Source organism: Syngnathus acus, chromosome 2, assembly GCF_901709675.1.
Source record: "Syngnathus acus chromosome 2, fSynAcu1.2, whole genome shotgun sequence".
In the NCBI taxonomy this organism is placed as follows: Eukaryota; Metazoa; Chordata; class Actinopteri; order Syngnathiformes; family Syngnathidae; genus Syngnathus; species Syngnathus acus.
The window spans coordinates 14,597,950-14,619,556 of NC_051088.1; the positions used below are offsets into that span (position 1 = coordinate 14,597,950).

The window sequence follows — 21,607 nt, forward strand, 5'->3', positions numbered from 1 at the left end:
AAAAAAAAATCATTTTGAACTAAATAAATCTTTAACTTATGCTTACTGGCAAAAGTACTGTTAGCTAGCAGTTTGTCTTTTATCCCTGATCACCACTTAGCACATTCCCACAACTCACCTCTCGAATGTTTTTGAGACTAGAGTCCCTGAAAGATGGCTTGCATCTGAAATTAATCTAGAAGAGAGTACAGGAAGAGTACAGGTGTGAACAGTCATGTAATGTATCATAGGGAATCATTGAGATAAACAATCACAGCACGGAAGTGTGAGTGCAGATGGTTGTTTGTGTCTGTGTGCCCTGCGATTGGCTGGCAACCGGTTCAGGGTGTCCCCAGCCTACTGCCGGATGACTGCTCCAGCCCCCCATGAGGACAAGCGGTGGAAAAAATGGATAGATGGAGTTTCCAGTGAGACATGCGGGGATAGTGTAATAACTTGTCACACTTTGGTACACCTACCCAAACTACTGATCTAAAATCTTGTAATATAATCAATAATTATACATGATAACATTTGTATTTTGTAGCCTAGTTCCGGTTGCCCTTTAAAAAGGCTAATAGTTGGAACTTTCACAATAAGTGTGATGGCGCTGCCTGCTACTCAGAGCTCCTCATCTTTCTAGAATGCTATAAATTGCCACAAACGGCCCTAACCCCCGTCTAAAAAGAAATTCATATCAAGGAAGTGCACATTTTTTGAAGTGATACAACTCGACCACAGTCCCTATCACTCTACCAAGGGTTTTGCCCATGTGCGTACATGTAAGCATGCAAGTACGCTCGCACATAATTCGTATTCATATCAAGGAAGCACACGTTTTTTTTGAAATGACAACTCGACCACAGTCCCTATCAACAATTTTGCCCATGTGCGTACGTGTGAGCATGCAAGTACGCTCACACATACACAGGCAGGATATGCAGGCAAGATTAAAAATTTCAAAATGCCTAAAACCGAAGACCATCCCCGGACATAAATAAGCAAACTTACCTTCTCCAGTTGTTCAATACAGATCGTGTGAGCAACTATCTTGCAGGCAGCACACTTTCTCCGGGTGACTGACTTTTGCTGTGAAGAATAAGAAGATAAAAATGTTGTACTTTTTGCTTTTTATTCACTCCCTCTTTCCGCTATTGTTTGTTTATGGGGGTTGCTAGCTTCAATTGCCTCTTTAATGGGTAAAACAAGGCTTAAGTCCAGGTCTTCACTTGGCCAGTCTAATACCTTCAACTTCTTCGTTTTGCCAATGTGATCATAATCTTGCTACCTGATGAAGTCAGTTTGGAAAAAAAAAAATTCTGTACATATGAGAGTTCTTTTTGCTGCTGCCGATGTCTTACATTAGGGTGACTGTGTTTAAATGCAGTCAGTAACACCTTTCGAACCAGAATATAGGCCTTGTAAACACTCCAAAAACAAATACTATGCCCTTAATCCAGTTTTTAAAATTCCAAATAAGACCACCGGGTTACCTCTTTTCTAACCCGAATATTTGAGCATGTATAAGTCTAAATTGAGTTAAGAAGAATCCGTTTGTGTTTTGTGCATGTTCTTGCACTTTGTAGTAGACACTTTAAGCCTGGTTTGTTAGAGGGTGTAGGGGAATGACAAAATTCTAACATGTAATACTAACCAGTGTTCTGGCAATACAGTGTTGTTCTCCAACATAACAGTAGTCCCCAGACACATTCGTCTCAAACCAGATATGATCCCCACACTGAGCAGACTCCTAGTCAGACAAAAAAATACATTCATTAATACAGAAAAAGAGGGGGGCAATATTTACCGACCGCTTACTCACTACCTTTTAAAAAAGAAAAAAAAATTCTGAAGGTCGATAAATCATTAGAAGCCTATAACTACATCTTGAATGGACATGTTCAAGATTTAGAATACAACTTCAGCCTACAGGAATTCAGCTCACTGATGCTGCTCCTTACTGTATACTTGTACTTACGGTCCAGTCAACAGTGCTGCTGATGATTGCTTCTGGTTCTGTTTGCCTGAAAGATGAAGTACTTGGCTGACAGGGTAGGCTGGATTTTGCTATTGCTTTTCTGGGAAGAAAAATAAAAACAGAGGAGGGAAGTCAAACCTGATGCCATACTATTCTACTTGGCAATACAAAATCATGCATAAAATTGCACACTGCATATTTCTTCTACTGGAAGGAAGTAGTGTGAAGCACAAGTACCAGAGTTTACGTTTACCTTGGTGTTTTAATGGTAAAGCAATAAGCAGTCGATCAACCCTAGTTAACAGAATTGCACAAAAATACAAAAGCAACTTCAATGCAACTTTATAGAGAGGTGGCGTGAGGACCAAGAAATAAGTCATTACATTTTGCTGAGAATATTGATAAAGGAATTTATTTTCACCATTTGTGTCTATATGACCTAAATGGAACATCCACCCACCAGAATGATTCACCTTAATCATTAAATGTGATGAAGCCAACAAAACCACTTGACAAATGATTCAACCTCAGTGGTCTGAACTCTCGTCACCATATTCCGATTTTTGTCTCCTAATGGTTCTTGCAATCTTCCCTTTTGATAATAAGACAGCCTTCATGATGCTCCTGAGGTGATTATGATTTTGCTTTTGAACACCAGGATGGATGCAACATCATAATGTCCAAAATCTTTAGATTACGTTCCCAAAACGTGTAGGATGCTTAAAGTTTGCGAAAAGAAACCCAAGGCATTGAATCAGTTGCAACTTTACTGTTCTGCTCGGATGAGAACCAAAAAGCCTTCTAAGACAACCAGACTAGTCCAGTTGTGATTCACTGCCGAGAATTAAATGACCTGGATGAATGAGAATATTCACAGGCAAATTAATTGAAATTAATTATGTATGTCTCTCGGTCTATTCTGTGAGCTTGCGGGGGAGGGCGTATTAAGAAAAGCATGCGCACAAAACAAACACCTCAATGTTCTCAAATGAGAACCAAGCCCCCGCAATCTTACATGCGCCACGTCCGGCCTATACAAATTCTAGGCAAGAAGCTGAATGTATCACTGAATGAGTGTTTGTGAAAGAGTTTATTACATACGATAGGAAGTTCTCCCATGTTTCCAGATATGGATCATAGTATGTCAACCCCTCTGATCTACTGATAGGTGAAGAGCAGCTTTCAGGGAGTTCACTAGGCAGTGCCTCAGGATCCGACTTCAGATCGGTTGAATCCATTTGCTTCAGAGTGAGGCTGCTGGTGGAAGTCTGAAAGATTGTATTTTGAGGGTGAGGACCTCGACTCGATCTTCGTCGATAATAGCGACCATAAAGCCCGTAAATCAATTCGCTGTTGTGATAGACAGACTCAGCTGGGAGGAGATGGGAGGAGTTCCGTCTTAGACAGCGAGGAGGTCGGAGGAAAGGTCGAGGTTTAATGCGTTTCTTCATAGCGGCTTGGGCTGCGTGCACTCGAGATCTGGGCCAGTCATCTTTTCTGCTAACTGTTTGGTCCCCCACTTGCTGGCCGACGGCTTGCACCCCATCGGACCCAGCACAGGAACAAAGTGAGACGGAGGATTTTTCTTTCACACCGCTGCCCATCTGGACAACACTCGCAAGCAACATGGAGGAACCAAGCAAATGAGGTTCAATGGATTTTTCTTTAGATGGGTGACAGTATCGCACCGCCATTCTTCGGTGCCCGCCAGAGAAGGAAGCGGAAGAGCGGCGAGCAGTACGTTTGTATTGAGATGGTCTCCATTCTCTCATAATTGGCCTCTCGAGTCCGGTTTCTTCATCTGATTGGCTTGAGCTGGTACAAGTCGCATCTTTAATGGACTGTCGCCTCTGTCCGCTGGCCACCAAAACACCAACACTGGGACGCCTCTGATAAGGAAGCAGTGGCAAACCGCTAGAGGAGCGCCTGCTCTCTAGTAGCGCTACGGAGGGGAGGCCGATACTTGAACGCCTCCGTGCTTTGCTGACCAGGACAGCAGGTCCGGGTTGACAGACAGTCGAAGGAAACTTCTGTCTCTTGTGCCATCGATGGAAATGACGCTGGAAGAAGAAATCCATGCTGTTTGGAACACAAGAGGCACTCAATCATGGTAGTGTCTTGTCTCGAGTCATCTTTGAGAGAGAGCTTTAAGTTCAAAGGTCAAATATCAGCGCAGATGGCACGACAGGATCCAAAGAAGGAAGACGATCATCCACTGGTGCACCTCCCGGGAAAACAGGCTGCTCTGCAAATTAAACAGCTCGGTAAATTTACGTAGACAATGACTTCAAACGGGCTCTTTGTCTACAAATATTAGTCATAAGCTGCAGCTTATGCATTGAATTAACCACTGAATACTTAATATATATTACAATTTTCCTTTTGAAGTCAATCTCTTAAATGTACTAATTGCCCAAGCAGCCATTTAAAAAAAAGAATGGAATCAACGGGTCTATGATGCAGTGCTGTGTTGTTCAAAGTATGTTCCTTCCTTATGCAGCTTTTAAGGACATGAGTGGTGTCATGACAACTTAAGAGCGTGTGTCTTTTGTGCAACTAGAAACACAGTAATCAAGTACTACTTTACATTCAGCAACAGCCTGCATTTAAAAAAATCATGTACAGGTGAACATTAATTACCTCCATAAAAAAGAAGTTATGTTTTTATCATAGTTTGTTTGCTAGCTAAACTAAAATGATTATACCCACATAACTTTAGTAACATTTACTTTGATTGTGACTGTAGTAAAAATATTACCGTATTTTTCGGAGTATAAATCGCGGTTTTTTTCATAGTTTGGGTGGTGGGGCAACTTATACTCAGGAGCGACTTATATTTGAAATTATTCACAAATTTTCCAAATTCAAAAATCCGCGATGTCGTGAAAGCGCGATAAACGAACCGCGATGTAGCGAGGGATTACTCGCTAATTTGAACTGCAACTGACGACGTCAGCGGCGCGGCGCACACGTGGCGTTGTTTACATAAAAGGGCGAAGAATCCGATCGATGGATTTAATGATTTGGAGGGACACGGATGGTTTGATAAAGGTGTTATTTATGTTATAGTTATTTGGATAACGTTAATGTTACGTCAGGCCCGTTCTCAGCTCCTTGTTTGTGTTTATGTCACGTTAGCATACCGTATCGTTTAGCCTGTTGTTGCTGGTTCATGTCTGTTCTTGGTGTTGGATTTTGTCAAATAAATTTCCCCCCAAATATACGTTTTTTTCCTCTTGTGCATTTTATGGCTGATGCGACTTGTTCTCCGGAGCGACTTTTGGTCTGAAAAATACGGTACTTTCATAATTTAAAATGGTCAACACTTAAGTTAATGGTGTGGTCGTGAGTACAAACAAGTACACTCCTCAAAAAATGTTCGGGCTTGTAGCAACTAAAAAAAAAAACGATGCTTTAATCTTTAAAGGTGAACTTTAAAGGTTTTCTTTAAAGGTGATTTGAGCTTCTCACAACTTTTGAATGAACCTGTCAAACTGTTCAATGTGTCTACTTTTGACATAACAAGGAAATGATTGACAACATTTCACAACAGGTGTTTGATCCATGAAGGGACCGATAAATTTCCTGGTTCAAATAGAATTGGTATTTAAACAGTCCTCTTTATCATGTTGACATTTTGACAACATGACAACGAGATGATGCCCAACAACTACAATCAAAAGTACCTTGCCTTGGAACGGCTTCAGACTAGATGTTCTCCAAGTAAAGTGGCCACTGAGTTTAGAGTGTTGCAGTGAAAGTCCCAAAAAGTCATTGAAGTAGACATCCTTGGAAATGTATTGGTCAATCTAAGGATTGAACGGCAGTTGTAAATTTTAGGGGGTAGAGTAGATACATTTAATATTTTACTTACAAGATGATAAGTAAACAATCTCAGTCTCAGTTCATAAAATGGTATTGTTTACCGGGGAAGACTCATGTTTTGTTCCAGATAATTAAAATCTAAATACCAGTTTAAACAGTACAAATGAGATCCATTTTTCTTTTAGTAGAAAATGTTTGGAGTTATATCCAACAGGCACGTTTATTACTTATTTTGAGTTCATAATTTTTATTTATTTATTTATTTGTGGTGTTTATTTTCACGACAATATTATTTTTGGTTTAATTATAGTTAAAAAGAAGATAATGCCTGAGAATTATTTAAATTAAAGGGGAAGAAATCAAATGGTAGGAGACCCCGTGGACGACCCAGGACCCGCTGGAGAGACCATGTCTCTCTGCTGGCCTGGGAACGCCTTGGGATCCCCCGGGATGAGCTGGATGAAGTGGCTGGGGAGAGGAAAGTATGGGAGTCCCTCCTAAGGCTGCTGCCCCCGCGACTCGACCCCGGATAAGCGGAAGAAGATGGATGGATGGAAATCAAATGGTTTTCAGATGATAATCAGCTGTGTTACTATTGGAGAATTACCAACTCGTAACCATAACTTATGGTATGATGAGAGGATCCTGCTGGGGGTACTCAAGACAAAAAAAGTTTTAAAGAACTTTTTGGGGAAAAAAGTTTGTGAACCAGTGTGCAAGTTGTACATGTGCTGTGGACCTGCTCCATCAGCAAGGAATCTTAGCCTTTGTAGTACAGGCAGTCCTTGTATGTCCGGCATCTACATCGTAGCAAGCCTAACTGGAATACATTGATCTCTCCCCAGCATTTTTGTCTGGCTCAAAAGTCACACAAGCAGATGTAAACTATCATGGCGGAGCTTGCAGGGGTGTCAGAAAAGCACACCTCTGAGGCGAGGTGGAAAGAGACTGCTTGTGTGTTTTATTGGCGGTAGAAAGTAACAAGCAGAAATGACGTCAATATGCATCATGACGCCCGTGTGTGTCACCATTTCAATTGGGGTATATAATTGGGGGTAGTAACTGTCCGTTCAGACAAGTAAACGGGTTATTCGGAAAGTCTCAGAAACGGGAAATTTGACCTTGACCCGAATATTGACTACATGTAAACCTAGTCAATGGTTTATGTGTTAGTAATGTCAATAGAATACCAAACAAGGAGCTGTGGACGCAACACATCATTTATAAACACTGGAAGGTTACCAACAATTTTTTTGTGTCGATCTCAAATATTGATATTGGCAGACAATCAGCCTCGTTCATCTTCTGATCCCTGTACATTCTCATTTGAGTCTGGTGTGTGCATCTTGTGTGTGTGGGTGGGGGGGCATGTGTGTGTGAGGCTGCGTGTGTTTTGCTATTATGCAACATCTGCTTCCGGAGAGTTATAATCCCCTACCATGGTGGGAGACGAAAAAGGGAGAAGCCAGATGCGACTACTCACATTGTCCACCTGAGTTTGTATATCAACACGTTGGAATTGAAACAACACGATGATATTGCATATGTCAATGTTATTTTAAGATTGGTCCTGGAGGTTTTTTTTTTTTTTGTTTGTTTTGTTAATGACTGATAGTCAATGAGCACGTTTCTTAAGCTTCCACTAAAGACAAGCAGCCGCATACTACTGGAGATGGTGGTGAACTTGGTTCTAAAATACTGGCCATCCTGGAATTTGATGGCCAGTGAGTAGCGCAGACTGCAGTAGGCTCATAGTATTTAGCTGGCAGAATGTAAGTAGAATCCATGGACCAGAACATAATGTTCATCTCACTAATGGAAAGCAGGAAAGACGCTTTCATACACTAGAACTGGAAATTTCCTCAGCATCGCCTTATATGAGCAGAAGTAGTGAGATGGATATTTTAAACACATTATTATTGCATTCACATTCAAAGTAAGAGAAAAGGAATGCGCATTTAAGAACGCTCTCCTTACAGGAGCGTTGTAGTGAGTTGGCGTCATGTGAACTTTGGTGTTGCAAAACGTGAACCGAGTTGTTAAATGGTTATGGGGAAAAAAGGCCTGGTTAAATTCCACCTAAATGAGCTACTTGAAAGTTTAGAACGTTTGTTTCCGCTTACTCAAAAAGGTAATATTTTTCCCGTCTGGATCATCGTTGACCTTTTTCATCAAATTCTTCAATGATATGAAGCTGGCGTACTAACAGTGGAGTCTGAAGTATTGCTCCTGCCTTCAATTTTTTTTCCCCCTTCACTTTTCGCATTGGCCAGATGGGTGTTTTCCCCCTAAATAGTATAAGGTAAGCAAGTCAAGTTGAAATTTTCTTCATGCGCACCCACTAGTCCAAACATGTTATTCTGATTAGTACTATTGCTGTATGTTTTTCCTGCCACTTGCTGTCGACAGAAAATGACGTCACAGTGCCTACGGGCTTAGGTAACAACCGTCACGGCCCATTCGTTTTCTGTGTTTAGTCATTTGCACCATATCTGTCCAATGATCAACAACTAACAGCAGCAGGACTGCTGTACATCACGGAAAGAGTTGAAGCTGGACAAGAACTTGAACTAACTGTGTGTGTCAGGCTTTCCAGAGCTGCTGTCGGGTTAAATATTTACATGAAAAATAGTGACGCATGATGCAAATACACTGAAAGGTGTTCCGTAACAACCAACAAACATTCTCACAGATGCACTAGTGAGAGGGGAGGAGATATTTTTAACGATTAGTCAAAAACGTGTGTTCAAGGCTAACCTTAGTGCCTAAAGTGCAATTGTTGCTCTGCGCATTACAAGTGTCTTCATGCACAAAAACGGAACGGTCCTTGCCCTGCCTAGACATGCAACCTGAATTGGAGCTAATTTGAGCATATCTTCTCAGAGATCATTAACACTTGAAGTATGTTTATATTTTTTTTCTTTTAGGGTGATGATCAACACTGAAGTGCACAGTATAGTACTATGGAGTAAAGAAGTGTGTTTGCCAAACTTCAGCTAACACTCAACTCAAGTATGACATCCAAGACTTCCCAATATGAGTTTTGAAATGTTGATGCTGCAAACTAGTGTTCAAATATGGCTGCTGGCATTTATCTTTTGCTAAATGTTATATTCTTATCCCATAATCCACCACACTTCTTGGGTTCCCTCTATCTACATTTTCTGAGGTCTTGAACCACAGCTTGTTGTAACGCCTTTTAACCTCTGATTTAGTCTGAAAAATAAATATCTGTGTCAAGTGCGTTAAATTAAATGTTTGCACTCACTCATCATACTAGTGTGATGCACAACCGATGACTTTAGAAATTATTGACTCAACACGATGTGACTTATAAAAATAGAAAAAGAGTAACAGGAAGACCACACAGCACTGCATCTGCCCAATATCACTGAACCGCACCAAGCTAATGTTGCAACAAGTATATCATTTTGTCCTGCTTAGTTTTCTTTTAAAACTAAAGTAGATAGAATAAATAAGATACGAACCTGCAAAGTCTGAAGTAAACTATCCAACCATGCTTCCTCTCCTATTTGCTCTCACTAAGGCTTCCTGTATAGTGACAGGGAACCAGAAGCTCAGCAAACGAGAGAGAAAGAGAGTGAGCGAGAGAGAGAGAGAGAAGGTGTGGCCGAGAGACAAAGAGCACGAGAGCCTTGACAAAAATAAACCAGCATTTAATTCCTCGATGCGCTGAGGGCAACAACACTTTCCTGATCCACTCGAAATGCACGGGTAAATGTCCTAAAAAGGAACGGTAGTGCAACGTGCCACAATAAAGTGTCAAAAAATAGTTAACCATGTGAAGGAAATTACATTCAACTGGAAATTCCTGTAATGAGAAAGATGAATGGCGATTGTTATCCACAGTAATTATCAGAGTGACTGTGGCAGCAGCCAAGGGAATGCAACTTTTATTCAAATATGGAGGAGTGTCCCATCCATGTCCGTAGCCTGGGAGTGATTTGGGATTTCACAAGACATGGTTCAAAATAATATTATAAGATGTGCTTAAAAACGGTTGCCATAATGAAGAGCAATTCTCTGACATTTCAGTCCCATCACAAACTATAGCACAACTGCTGCTAAAGAAAGGTTGAGCAGCACACCCATGAAACCCTCGCCAAGTTGAACAAACACGCATTGTACTTATTTGGCTCATCTTGAGGATAAACTCAATGAACTAAACTGTATGAAACATTCACAAAAATCAATGAAAAGATCCAAAAAAGCCCGGACACAATTTGAAGTTCTTTGTTGTTAAATATTGCCAGGGTATTGTTGTACAATGTTTGGCAAAAGATGTATGAAAAAAATTCAAATATAAATAAGCCCATAATTATGGTAACTTACACAAAGTACAGTCCATATAGTACGTACATATCAAGTATTCAAATTATTATGATGATGGCCAATTACTGTAGGGTAGTGATGGGGAAAATGAAGCATCAAATTTGCTTCATGAATCAGTGGTATATTTTTCACTCCTCGAGATGGCAGTATTGAGCTGAAAGCACACTGACTTGCCAATTTTTAAAACTCTATCTAAACCATCTTGAGGAGTCGAAAAATACAACTGGTTTAGAAGCACATTTGAAGCTTCATTCTCCCATCACTACAATAATTGTTCTCTGGAGCAAGCAGATTTGCAGTTTTTTTGTTGAGATTTTTTTTTCCTCATATCGCCCAACACTATTTGAAGCCCAAAACTCACAACAGTGATGTGGAAGTGCCGACAACTCAACGACAGTGCCACCTTGATTGAGCAAACTCAAAGTATTGATCCTCATCACAAAGCTCCTATTGGCCTGACAACCGTGAGAAAGGGAATTGTGTCCCTTTATGACTGAGTGTGAAATTAAATGCTAATGAAATGCTTGTCCATTTGATGGTGGGGTCGTATACAATCAACCGGTTGCCAGTCATATAAAGCAGATTAAGTCATGGCTAGATCAATTAGTCATTTTTTCCCAGTATTTTTTTGCCTGATGGCACGCCTACAGATTTTTCTTATGGACAGTAGGTGCCTTGTTTGTCCAAAGTTGAAACATTTACAGGACTGGTGATTACTTTTTTCCATTACCCTATTTAACATAGTTTTCTTTAGTTGTACAGTTCAGGAGTCAACTTTAGTCGCACAGATGAGTAAAATAATTTATTTCACCTCCAAAAATGCATTAGATGTTTATGCACAATCCCAATGCCTGTAAATTCATATATTTAATTTACTCTCTTTACAATTATTGTGATCAATTAAAATGCACATCTTAAGACGATAGGGTAAGCAAAGTACACATTTGGTTGCTCTCAAATGTTTTGCAAAAAATACACTTGGAATGTTTTGCATTCAAACAGAGAGGCAAACGTTATTGTTATTTCTATTATGCTTTGGTTTTCTAGGCCAGATACACCCGACATCAAATGAGTTTGTCACCGCTTCCAGCAAATAAATATTTAGAACACTGTTGAATAGAACAGTGAACCAATGTCGCCACCTTCCGTCATCACACGATATTACACTTGCAGCCTGCCAGGCTCTTACCTTCTTTTGAAGAGTTTTAGTCCAGTGAATGATTTGGAGCAGCCAAAAAGCATCTCCTTCTCTTCCTCCATACAGTTTGGAGGGAGGCTGGGGGAGGAATGGGGAATAGGGGAGCAGGTACGTTGCGAGGAAATAGAGGAGCTGGAACTAAGTCCCCCATCTCGATCGTCTTTTAATGAATCATCTTCGTCGCCTGCTTTTTCCTTGCAAAAACAATCGTGGAGGTTCATCTGTGCACCTAACACCTGGTCGGTGTTGTTGCTATCCATAACAGATAATTTTCGATCGTCCTGGGCTCAAAGGTTTCGGCCTACCTCATTTTGACAGGTGACGCTATCAAAGCTTGTGGAATGTTCTTGCTCAAGCATCCTGACCCCAAATCATCGAAGAACACTCTGGGGGCTCTAAATGTCTCCAGTGTCACACGATATACGTATAAAATGTTTGATAGCGATGATTACTTCAAGGTATAATACACAACTTGCAAACAAATCTGCAGCGTAAACACCAGCACCAACCATTCACCAAACGCGACGGTACATATATTACAACGTTTAAGGGACTCTAAAAAAACTTCAAATATGGCTACCCTTCAAAGGCTACAAAGTCAATAATCCATAAGCCAAAGGTCTTTTAAACAAGGCACACAAGGTGGGTTGGGTGTATGTAGAGAGATTAGTGTTGACTTAATCCTTGCTTGCATTCCTCTCCAACTCAGTAGTTTTTGCAGCGACTCACTCTCGTGTCACGTCACATCTCACTTCTCAGTCCTTGAGTTTTTCTCAGAGGCTTCTTCCTCCTCCATTTCTCTTCTAGAACTTCACACTTAGCTCCTTCCGTCTTCCTCCTCATTTTGGCTGTTGATTTAATCAATACAGTCCATTAGCGTACACGCTGACACGCACGAGTGCGCATAATACGATTGCCAAGCTCACGCAAGACAAGCGATCGGCACGCACGCGAGCACACACACGACAATGCAAACGCGTACACAAACACGCAGTGATTCTCTCATCCCCACCCGGCTCAAAACACGGAAGTGGCTAATGACAACAGTCCTCCAGATCAGGGCCTCACTGTTAGCTGCCCTGTGACATGCCTGAACAATAAGTATGGAGCCCTTAGACTTGAGATGGATAAAGATATGATATGCTATGTAGTTGTTTATTCTTTGCCTGTCATGTTACAGGTGAAATACCCCAAATGAAAATTTTACCTGCACAGAAAAAATTACAGTGAAAGTGAAAAAGTAAAATATTACCAAAAAGTGTATTGTATTGTATTGTATTGTATTGTATTGTATTGTATATTACTGTAGTGTAGTGTAGTGTAGTGTAGTGTAGTGTAGTGTAGTGTAGTGTTGTGCATTGCATTGCATAGCATAGCATTGCATTGCATTGCATTGTATTTTAATGTATTGCATTGTATTGTATTGTATTGTATTGTAATGTATTGCATTGTATTCTATTCTATTCTATTCTATTCTATTCTATTGTAGTCTACCCTCTTCTATTGTAACATGCACCAGTGGTGACACATAACAAAGTACAAATAAAACATTTTGATACTTAGGTAGACTATTTAGATATCTGAACTTTGACAGTTTATTTTTATTTTCTAATGATGACAAGTGCCAAATGTAAAAATGGATAAATAACAGACAAATCATTTCGACTCTAACCAGTCAACTTTAATCATTATGTAAGGACGTGGTTTCGATTTCAAGACACCGATCAATGTTGCGTCCAGGTAGCGCCCTATTTTAACAACATAAGAGTGTTATGTTACACCCTTTTATCAGTGGTGGATTTGCAGTGTACACATTGGTGCATGTACACGCACCTGCTCACTTTCTCTTTCAACCATCGCCCACTTTGCATTTCCATGACAAATAAAATGCCACTCAGAAGCCTGACACAATTTTCCAAGAGATCCTTTCACCACCCACCGCTGACCCATTTTCTCGGTTTCTCTCCAGCAAAGGACTCTAACTGTAAACTCGTCATCATTAACCCTGAATGTGATACCGTAGCATTTTCTTTGTCTTATTGTCGCAATATTTCTAGTGCTAGTCTGAAACAGTAAACACAGTCATATTATTTCTTTTGGATTTTAATCACATTAGTTTATTCCTTGCACTGCCTAAAACTGTTTTGTTAGAAAAAAGAAATACAAACAAAACATTTGTTTTTAGTTCAATTATTCAGCTCTCTCTATCCGTCCATCCGCCCCAATATAGGAAATGACTAATTGTATAGCAATTTCTCGACGTCTTTCGTCATGAAATACCTGATTTTAAGATGTGCGTAACACTTTTGTGACACCGATTTTTGGTGGTGGTGTGACTTGAGATTTAGTGAAATGAAAAGATGTGCCGTGGTCATTTTGGGTGGTGGTGTGCCTTGAGATTTTTTCAAATGATATGATGTGCCGTGGATAAAAAAAAAGGTTGGGAAACACTGCATTAAGTGACAAAACTGAATACATGGCAAGGCACTGAGGATTCAGATGAGGAAAACAATTGAATGGGTGGAAATGGAAAAAATTATAATTTACAGACTCAGATGAGAAGGTGAGACATCCCCGGAACTGGGTTTCAATGGTAACTGTTACCACGATGCCACTTACTATGACTGATAAATCTTAAACTGTGTGGAAACACAATTTGAGGTTCAGGTAAAGGAAGGATGGATTTATCGTTTCATTGTACTCTTCAGGTGATTTCACATAAAGCAAACAAATGCATGTGTTGATCACGGAGCTCGCCCAACCGGTTGTTATTTCAAATGCCAACACAGCAGCAAGCTGCCAAGCTGTGCAAAATATTTTGAAATGCTACTGGGGCAGAAGATCGTTTAGAAAAAGGAACACAACACGTATGATTGGATATACATGGAGACATAGAGCCTTAACTGCGGTGTTGCAGAGGGAGTCCCATGGTGGTTTCTTCGGACTATTCATCACAATTGCACCAATGTGTGCATTAACTGACCCACATTCTACTGTTGGCCACAATGAAATGTGAGATTCTACTTTGCAACAAAAAAACAATCATTCTGCAGTTAGAAACAACAGCAATGAATCTGCTTTGTTTTTGGACAACATTTATTTTCCAATACGTATGCGTCCGTTTCAATTCATTCTGTATTAATCCAGGAAGTTTGAAGATGAATTAAAGAAATGAAAAAAAAGAAACGATGAATTTGTCTCGAGGCAGACGAGGAGGCCATGAGTTGCCGCGATTTTTTTTTCTCGGTTTTGTTGTTCTCCATCCTTCTGGTACATGCTGTGGTGCTACGTTATACAACTTTCTGGCTCGAGGCGAGGAGTGCATTGTTCCTCCCCTCCCACTCCCTCAGCTGCTTGACATATCAACGCTTGTCAATATTAATCACGAGTTTGATCACGCCTGAGGGAGCAACAGAAGCCTCTGAGCTTGAATGCGGCTCATTAAAGTTTTAACATTTAAAGAGCTTCAATAAGTAATCAACTCGTACAAATTATAAATGAGGTGAGCTGCCAACAGTACTTTTGTTTTAGGCGTGGTAATGCAATTAATAACTGTGTTCAAAATGTCATTACTGTTAATCATGTTTTATATCATTCACAATTAATTTATAAAGCAACTCTCCATTGTGCGTGAGATAAATACTTTGTAGCCATTGTGCAAAATAATTTTTACAAATCACATTTGTACAATTAATATCATGCATATGTACAAATGTCTATACACACTGTTGTATAATTATTATTTATATTTTTTAGTTACTTTTATTTTTATTTGTTATTGTTATTTATTTTACAGGTGTATTCATCTTTAATACATTTGCATTGATTTCAGTCGATTGTGATATTGATCACAATCTTTTGGCTTGTCATCTGATACGGTTCATTTTAGTTTGGTACACAGCGTTTGGTACAAAATAAAAATGTAAATTTAGGAGTGAACTTATGACTGGCATAATTACTATTACATCAGACGCAGTCCTATTTCTTTTGGTCTTGATTGGCAATGAAGAAGTCGGAATGATAAGAGAGGAACCACGGAGAAGGTAATTAAACTGATTGGCTGAGTGTCATACTGTTTGTTGCAAACATTTTGAAGTCAGGGCGAAGCTTTTGGTTGTTCAAGAGTTATAGATAGCAAAATGTGTTATTTATGCATCCACCCAATTTCTGTACCACCTGTGCACATTATCCCAGCTGAGTTTGAGACCGGGTACCAGTGGCGGCTGTTGGTCATTGATGGAGTGCAAGCTCAAGTTTTTCCGCCCTACATAATGAATGAGTTCATTTATTTACAGCTCATACGTAAATTCTACCCTTCATTCTTTTTCAAGAAAATAATCCGGTCGACAACATTATCTGTCATGATGTGCAGCTGAGTTGACTTTAGTTTAGCTTATTTGGGCACGGTACATTCCTGACAATGCGTTTACATGCAATATTTAGTACACGGTAATAAGAGCCCAAAAGGAGTGGGCTGAAGTCGAAGCTTATAAATAAATGCCTTCCCTAGACTGGCTGTGAGTGCGAGTGATGGTGACGTGGGGAGAAGCTGCGCAGGTGTCGTGGCTTGTTGGCAAAAGAAACTGCGGCATGACAGAAAAGCCACCAAACACTGATCAAACACTCGTCAAAGAGGAAGTCGCTGAGGATCGGATCAGTTCAGAGCGACGCAATGAAAAACGAGCTACTAACTCGCACGCTTCTGGGATGTAGGTGGAACCTCGGTACCCAGAGTGAACCCACGCAATCACGGGGAGCACACGCAAGCTCCCCACGGAATGGTGGGATCTGAACCTCCGTGAACTGGGAGGCAGAAGTGCTAAATCTGCAGCGCTGCTTCACGTTCATCTCGTCTGTCTGTTTCATTTGATGCAGTGCATCCTTCAAAGCGCAGATCTAATTATAGAGAATAAATGCATTAAATCCAGGAAGGCAGAACTTCATGTCTGCTTCTTGTTGATGTTTATTATCTCTAATAAAACAACACATGGCAGACACTTCCTTTCCTGACACACGGCTTGACGCACAAAGAATATACTGGAGGCAATATAATACGAAAGGTGCTAGTAAAAAATAATGAGCTGAGGTAAATATCACAGGAGGGCAAGAAACAGCGAAACGACATCCGCGATTATTCTCTCAAAGTCCCTGCTGACGTTTCTATTTCGAGATGTCTAATTTTGCAACGGATATATTACGAATAAAACCTCGCCGGCGAGAGATTAAACAGATGTTAAAAAACACTGACGCTTACATAACTCGGTCGTGTCAGTCTTAACAGCAGCCGGCTGGCCAGCCATGACCCCGCACCACCTCGCTTTCACACATAGCCTGTGTTACTGATTATTCTAACATGGGGATGAGTGTAAGCCCCACGCTCCACCACCAGAGAGGGGGCGAATGGGGGCTGCAATTCACTTTTGAAGACCTCATGGCCCGCATATTGCATAATATGGATCTATCCATGTCACTGCACTTTACACATATGACCTAGTTCATCACTGGTATAATACAGTGAACTCCCACTGAATGGTGGTTAGCTATTCACATTGTTCTTTTGTCAGTTGGCTCTTCCATGGGATTTTTCCCTTTTTAACGGATTTACTATTTTGAAACCTTTGAAGATGAATCGAGAAGTTTACCAAAGCGAGTGGAAAAATAAAAGTGATATTAGCCCTGGAGTGTTTTGAGACCTTTTTATTGGGGGCAAATTCCCTCTTCCATTTACTGCAATCATCCTTTGCTTTTCATGATTGTGACTGTTACATAAACACCTTGAGATATATTTAGAATATTGAACGAATGAATATATCAGCGGAGGTTTATCGTTGGGTAATCCCAGCCCACACAAAAACACAAGCAGGACACAGAGAGGAATAATGTCATCACTTTCAGGTTTGACAGGTTAGTAGATAAGCACATTCCACTTTCTCTTTTGCTTGAAACCACTTCCTTACCTGTAAGACACCTGCTTCTTGAAATTCAACTGCATAAATTCGCTTTCCATCTGAGAGGCTGATCTCCAGGATCCCTTCTCCTCCTCTTCCTCCAGTCCTGGCATCTAAAACAATAAATAAGATGTTTTGAAATTCTTGAATTCCACAAAGAAGGTCCAAATGCTCTGTTGGCCGCTACACACTGAGCGATGCATTCGACTGAACTCTCGTGCAGTGGGTGGCGTTCAGCTGTTGGTTTTAATGAATGGTCGATGGTCTGTTACTAGTTTTGTGGAGATTCAAATTTTGTATTGCTGGTGCACGGAGTCGCAACATCACAGATGTAACAGCCGATCAAAAATGCACATGACCGTTCATAAAGACACAAAAAGCCCTTCCGGGTTACATCGGGTCACCACCAAGCTGTACAAATACAATAAGTACAGTAGACTGTATCGTGCTTTGCAACAAGTATATCAATAAATTCATCTGCACCTGTGGAGGAGATAGTGAAGCATGGCATGTAGTGTCTGTTGCCAAAATGTACACAAGCAAATTAGACTCAGTACCGTCAGTGAAATGGGCGAGGCAGCTTCTAAAAATAGACACACACTCATTTTTTCCTCGCTTTGAGGTAACCCACTTCTTCCTCAGAATTATGCTGTGTCATGTTCTTTTAATAAAATGAATACTAATAAAGTACAATATACAGTCTGTGACGCCTTTAAACCCAGTTCCCATTGTAGCAAGGCCAGTAGATTTGTAGGGCTCACTTGTCGCAACTTTCTTTTCTTTTTTTTCTCTGATGGACCGTTCCAGTCTGGTGAATCGTGATAGTGCGCTGTGTCATATCTTAGAAATGGTGTCACGGTCTTTTTCTCTCCAGCTGCCTTCCAGTAAGAAGATTCCAGTTGGGATGTGGGTTTCAGATCCATCCACTCATTCATTTTCTGTATCACTTATCCGAGATGCCATAGCCTACCCGAGTTGACTTCAGGTAAAAGGTGGGCATAACCGGTACATATATTAAGGTACAGATACTCGTACCAGTAATTAGTGCAACACACACACATTCAATATTAGGGGTCTAATGATATTTTTTTTTTATACGTATTGATAAAGGGCCTAAGCATTTGACACGATATCGTTTTTTTGAAGGATACACTTCAATACGATAAAGGTGATTTCGACATGGTATTTTGATATAACAATGGCTTTTCTGGAAATAAACCTATACCGATAAAAAAAAAAACTCAAAATAAACTATATATCTTTTTACATTGGATACAATTTAAAACCAGTTCAGCTTTACTGATTTCAGAATGTACAAAAACAACAACATTAAAATCAGAACAAGCTAGTTCTCAATATTCTAGCGTAGACAAAGTGCAACAGAACAATCTAGTTCTCTTTTTATCCGCTAACTTAACATTTTTAACAGGCAGTAATAGGTTATGCTCAAGTAATAATTCTAAAGTAATAGATCTTTTACTTACTCACTCCTCCAACTTATTGCTACATTTAAATGTTTTTTGAACTCTTATTATTATAACAACTTTTTTATTACAAAGTACAAGTGTACATACCATAAATATGTTCTTAGAACTCTTTTATTATTATAAAAAAAATTATAACAAGGTACAATACTGTAAATATGTTTTTAGAACTCTTATTATTAAACCAACTTTTTTTTATAAAACGGTACAAGTGTATGTACTGCAATTGTGTGGACACCCTGCCTTCTGCTTGCGTGTGGACAATGTTTGTGCCATAATTCCTCAATTCAGAAGGTTTATTTTGAATGTTATTTATTTTTTTGAAAAAAATCCACGATGTACTGTAGCCGCGATAATCGAACCGCGATATAGCGAGGGATTACTGTATATATGTTTTATATTTGAGGAGGCAAGCAAGACGTTCAGACATTAAGAAGTGGAGCGGAGGAGAGAGGCATGATTTAATAAAAATATATGAAATATAATATATTTTGGGAGATTTAGTTTGAGGGGGAACCACATTTATTTGAGGGGGCAGGGCCCCCCTCTTGCCCCTGCCTAGACCTGGCTCTGTTGTACACTCAAAGCGCTGCAACATGTTCATACTGTATTAATGCCATATTATTGGCAGAAAGAGAGCTCCGAAATCAAAATTTCGGGCGAGCCCCTCGTAAGAAGCGATCCGGAAACTGGATGAATGGATGAAAACAATGACAACATACTCAAAAAGTGCTTGGACAAAAAAATCGGGAGAGGGATAAAAAAAAAACATAAACAGGACAAAAGAAGGGGTGACCACACACGCCCATAAAAGACAGAAAAAACACCTCACACACGCGCGCACGCACGCACAAACACGCACACAGACTCACACGGCGGCGGCAGCTGCCGGATTCCTCGTCGTCGAACACGTCGTCCTCATCTGCTGACTTGTCTTCCAGCTCGGGCCGCTCCGCCACGGGAGGCACAGCGGACGCGGAGTCCCTCAGTGAGCCCCTCAACATTTCCAAGCCAAGGGTGCCTGCCGCTTGTTCGCTCCTCTGCGGTGACGCAAGACACTTGCCTCTCAATAGCTTCTTCTTCTTTTTTTTTTAGCGTTTTTCTTTTAGTTTGTTTTTACAAGTTGTTGTTTTTGTCTTAAAATTGTTTCCTCACATCGTGCACGAGCGACAGTGCCATGTCAAAGTGTCAAGCCAAGGACACGCGTTCAATGAAGCGCACGACAATACACTGATGTTTTGCGTCGACTTCCACTCTGTATCTACTGTGACGTCACGCGTAATGTTGCAGGAAATAGTCTCTCTTATCTCTCTCTCCATTTGCCTTTCTCTCTTTCTCTCCAGGTTACCTACGACATTTCGATTTCAACCCCCCACAATTTCCACTTATGACAAATAAATTGCTTTTTACAAATAAACTACGAGTAAACAACTGTGCTGTACTAGCAAGCCCGAACTCGTAGACAAGTGTCATCATGCACTAGTAGCTATATTCAAGGACGTGAAGCTTTTAGGTTCATCTTGTTTTAAATTAGAGCACTATAGACAACTAACTCGTGTTTTTTTTTCACATTGTGCTGCCCTGGTAACATCAGTAGCCCTCAACTAGTCCTGTAGTACACTTGATGCAGCTTTCCATAAAGCAATTTGAGCATTTCTTGGATATTTGATATCCAGCCAGGTCCATCATAATAATGGGGAATGAGACAATTTTGGCATATTATGACAACTACAGTACAGATTACACACGCAAAAAAATGGATGGATAATATATATCTACTGTCATTTCATTATACAATGCACAACCAAGAGCCAGCAAACAATTTGAATCATGATTTTTAGTGCAGTCTTCAAAAACCTTGGAATAATTGTGAATTCTGAGATGAGTTGACACCGGTTAAAATCGCGCTTGTTGTAATTTGATATTTCTCCAGCAGATGGCGGCCGCTCATCCAAAACCCGGACCTTGCCCATTCACGTTATTCATGTCATCGCCAAAATAGAAAGCAACGCCTCATAAATGAAAGTCATATACCTAAAAAGAGTATTTTTTAAAAAAAAAAGTATTTGTGGGCTATAATTAGTCCCGAGTGTTCACATAACTGCCTTGATCGTAATTGGCCCAAAAATATATAATTCATTTAATGATGCATTTAGGGTTCCAAATTAGAAAAACAGAAGATGGTAAGGAAAAAGCAATAATAATCACGACAAGCTGCTTGGACTAGTTTATACTAGCAACTAATCAATGGATAGGATTTTCTTAATTTCTGTCAAAATTTGCAATTAATTAAGTAAATGGTTAACCCAAGGAAGTGGGGTGGCAAGGAGTGCCACAAGATGGGTTAATTTATTTCTTAAAAGTAAGCAAACAAGTCACAATATAAAGCAGTGAGAATCAGGAAACAAGATTCAAACAACAACCATTGAGACAAGACTGACTACTGACAGGAGCAACGAGCACAATAAACAATGAACAGACAACAACAAAGAAGCCAGAGAAAACCAAATGAACAAAAAAAACCGCACATGACCATTTTCCCTCTTTAATGTTTAAGATCATCAAACAAACAGACCGTTGATGATCTAAGAAAAGAGATTTGTATTCCTTTTTCATGGACATTTTCATTTCTTAAGAAAAAAACTAAATTCACCCCTCAATATCTCCCTTGCTGTGATTGCTTACAATTAGTCCAAAATCCATGCTGCTCGAGTCATCAAGGAAATAATATCCCACCACTGGCTACCTGTTAGGTTAGCACGTCTGCCTCACAGTTCAGAGGCGCAGAATTCGATTCCGGCATTCAGTCACTCAGCTCCCCTGCTGTAGGACTTGAATAGCA

At 40.1% G+C, this 21,607-nt stretch overlaps 1 protein-coding gene across 4 annotated transcripts in view; it reads right to left on the reverse strand.

Annotated features, from left to right (window-relative positions):
• LOC119131490 (diacylglycerol kinase zeta-like) overlaps positions 1-9,421 on the reverse strand; it is a 39,577-nt gene extending 30,156 nt beyond the window's left edge. For all 4 annotated transcript variants that reach the window (XM_037266011.1, XM_037266002.1, XM_037265993.1 and 1 more), the window contains exons 1-6: positions 9,271-9,421; positions 3,059-4,202; positions 1,958-2,057; positions 1,634-1,729; positions 991-1,068; positions 119-175 (exon numbers count right to left, since the gene is read on the reverse strand). In XM_037266011.1, coding sequence (XP_037121906.1) covers positions 119-175; positions 991-1,068; positions 1,634-1,729; positions 1,958-2,057; positions 3,059-4,035 — 1,308 coding nt within the window. In that variant the 5' untranslated portion in view covers positions 4,036-4,202; positions 9,271-9,421. The remainder of the gene's footprint in view (positions 1-118; positions 176-990; positions 1,069-1,633; positions 1,730-1,957; positions 2,058-3,058; positions 4,203-9,270) is intronic.
• Between the last annotated feature and the right edge of the window lie 12,186 nt (positions 9,422-21,607).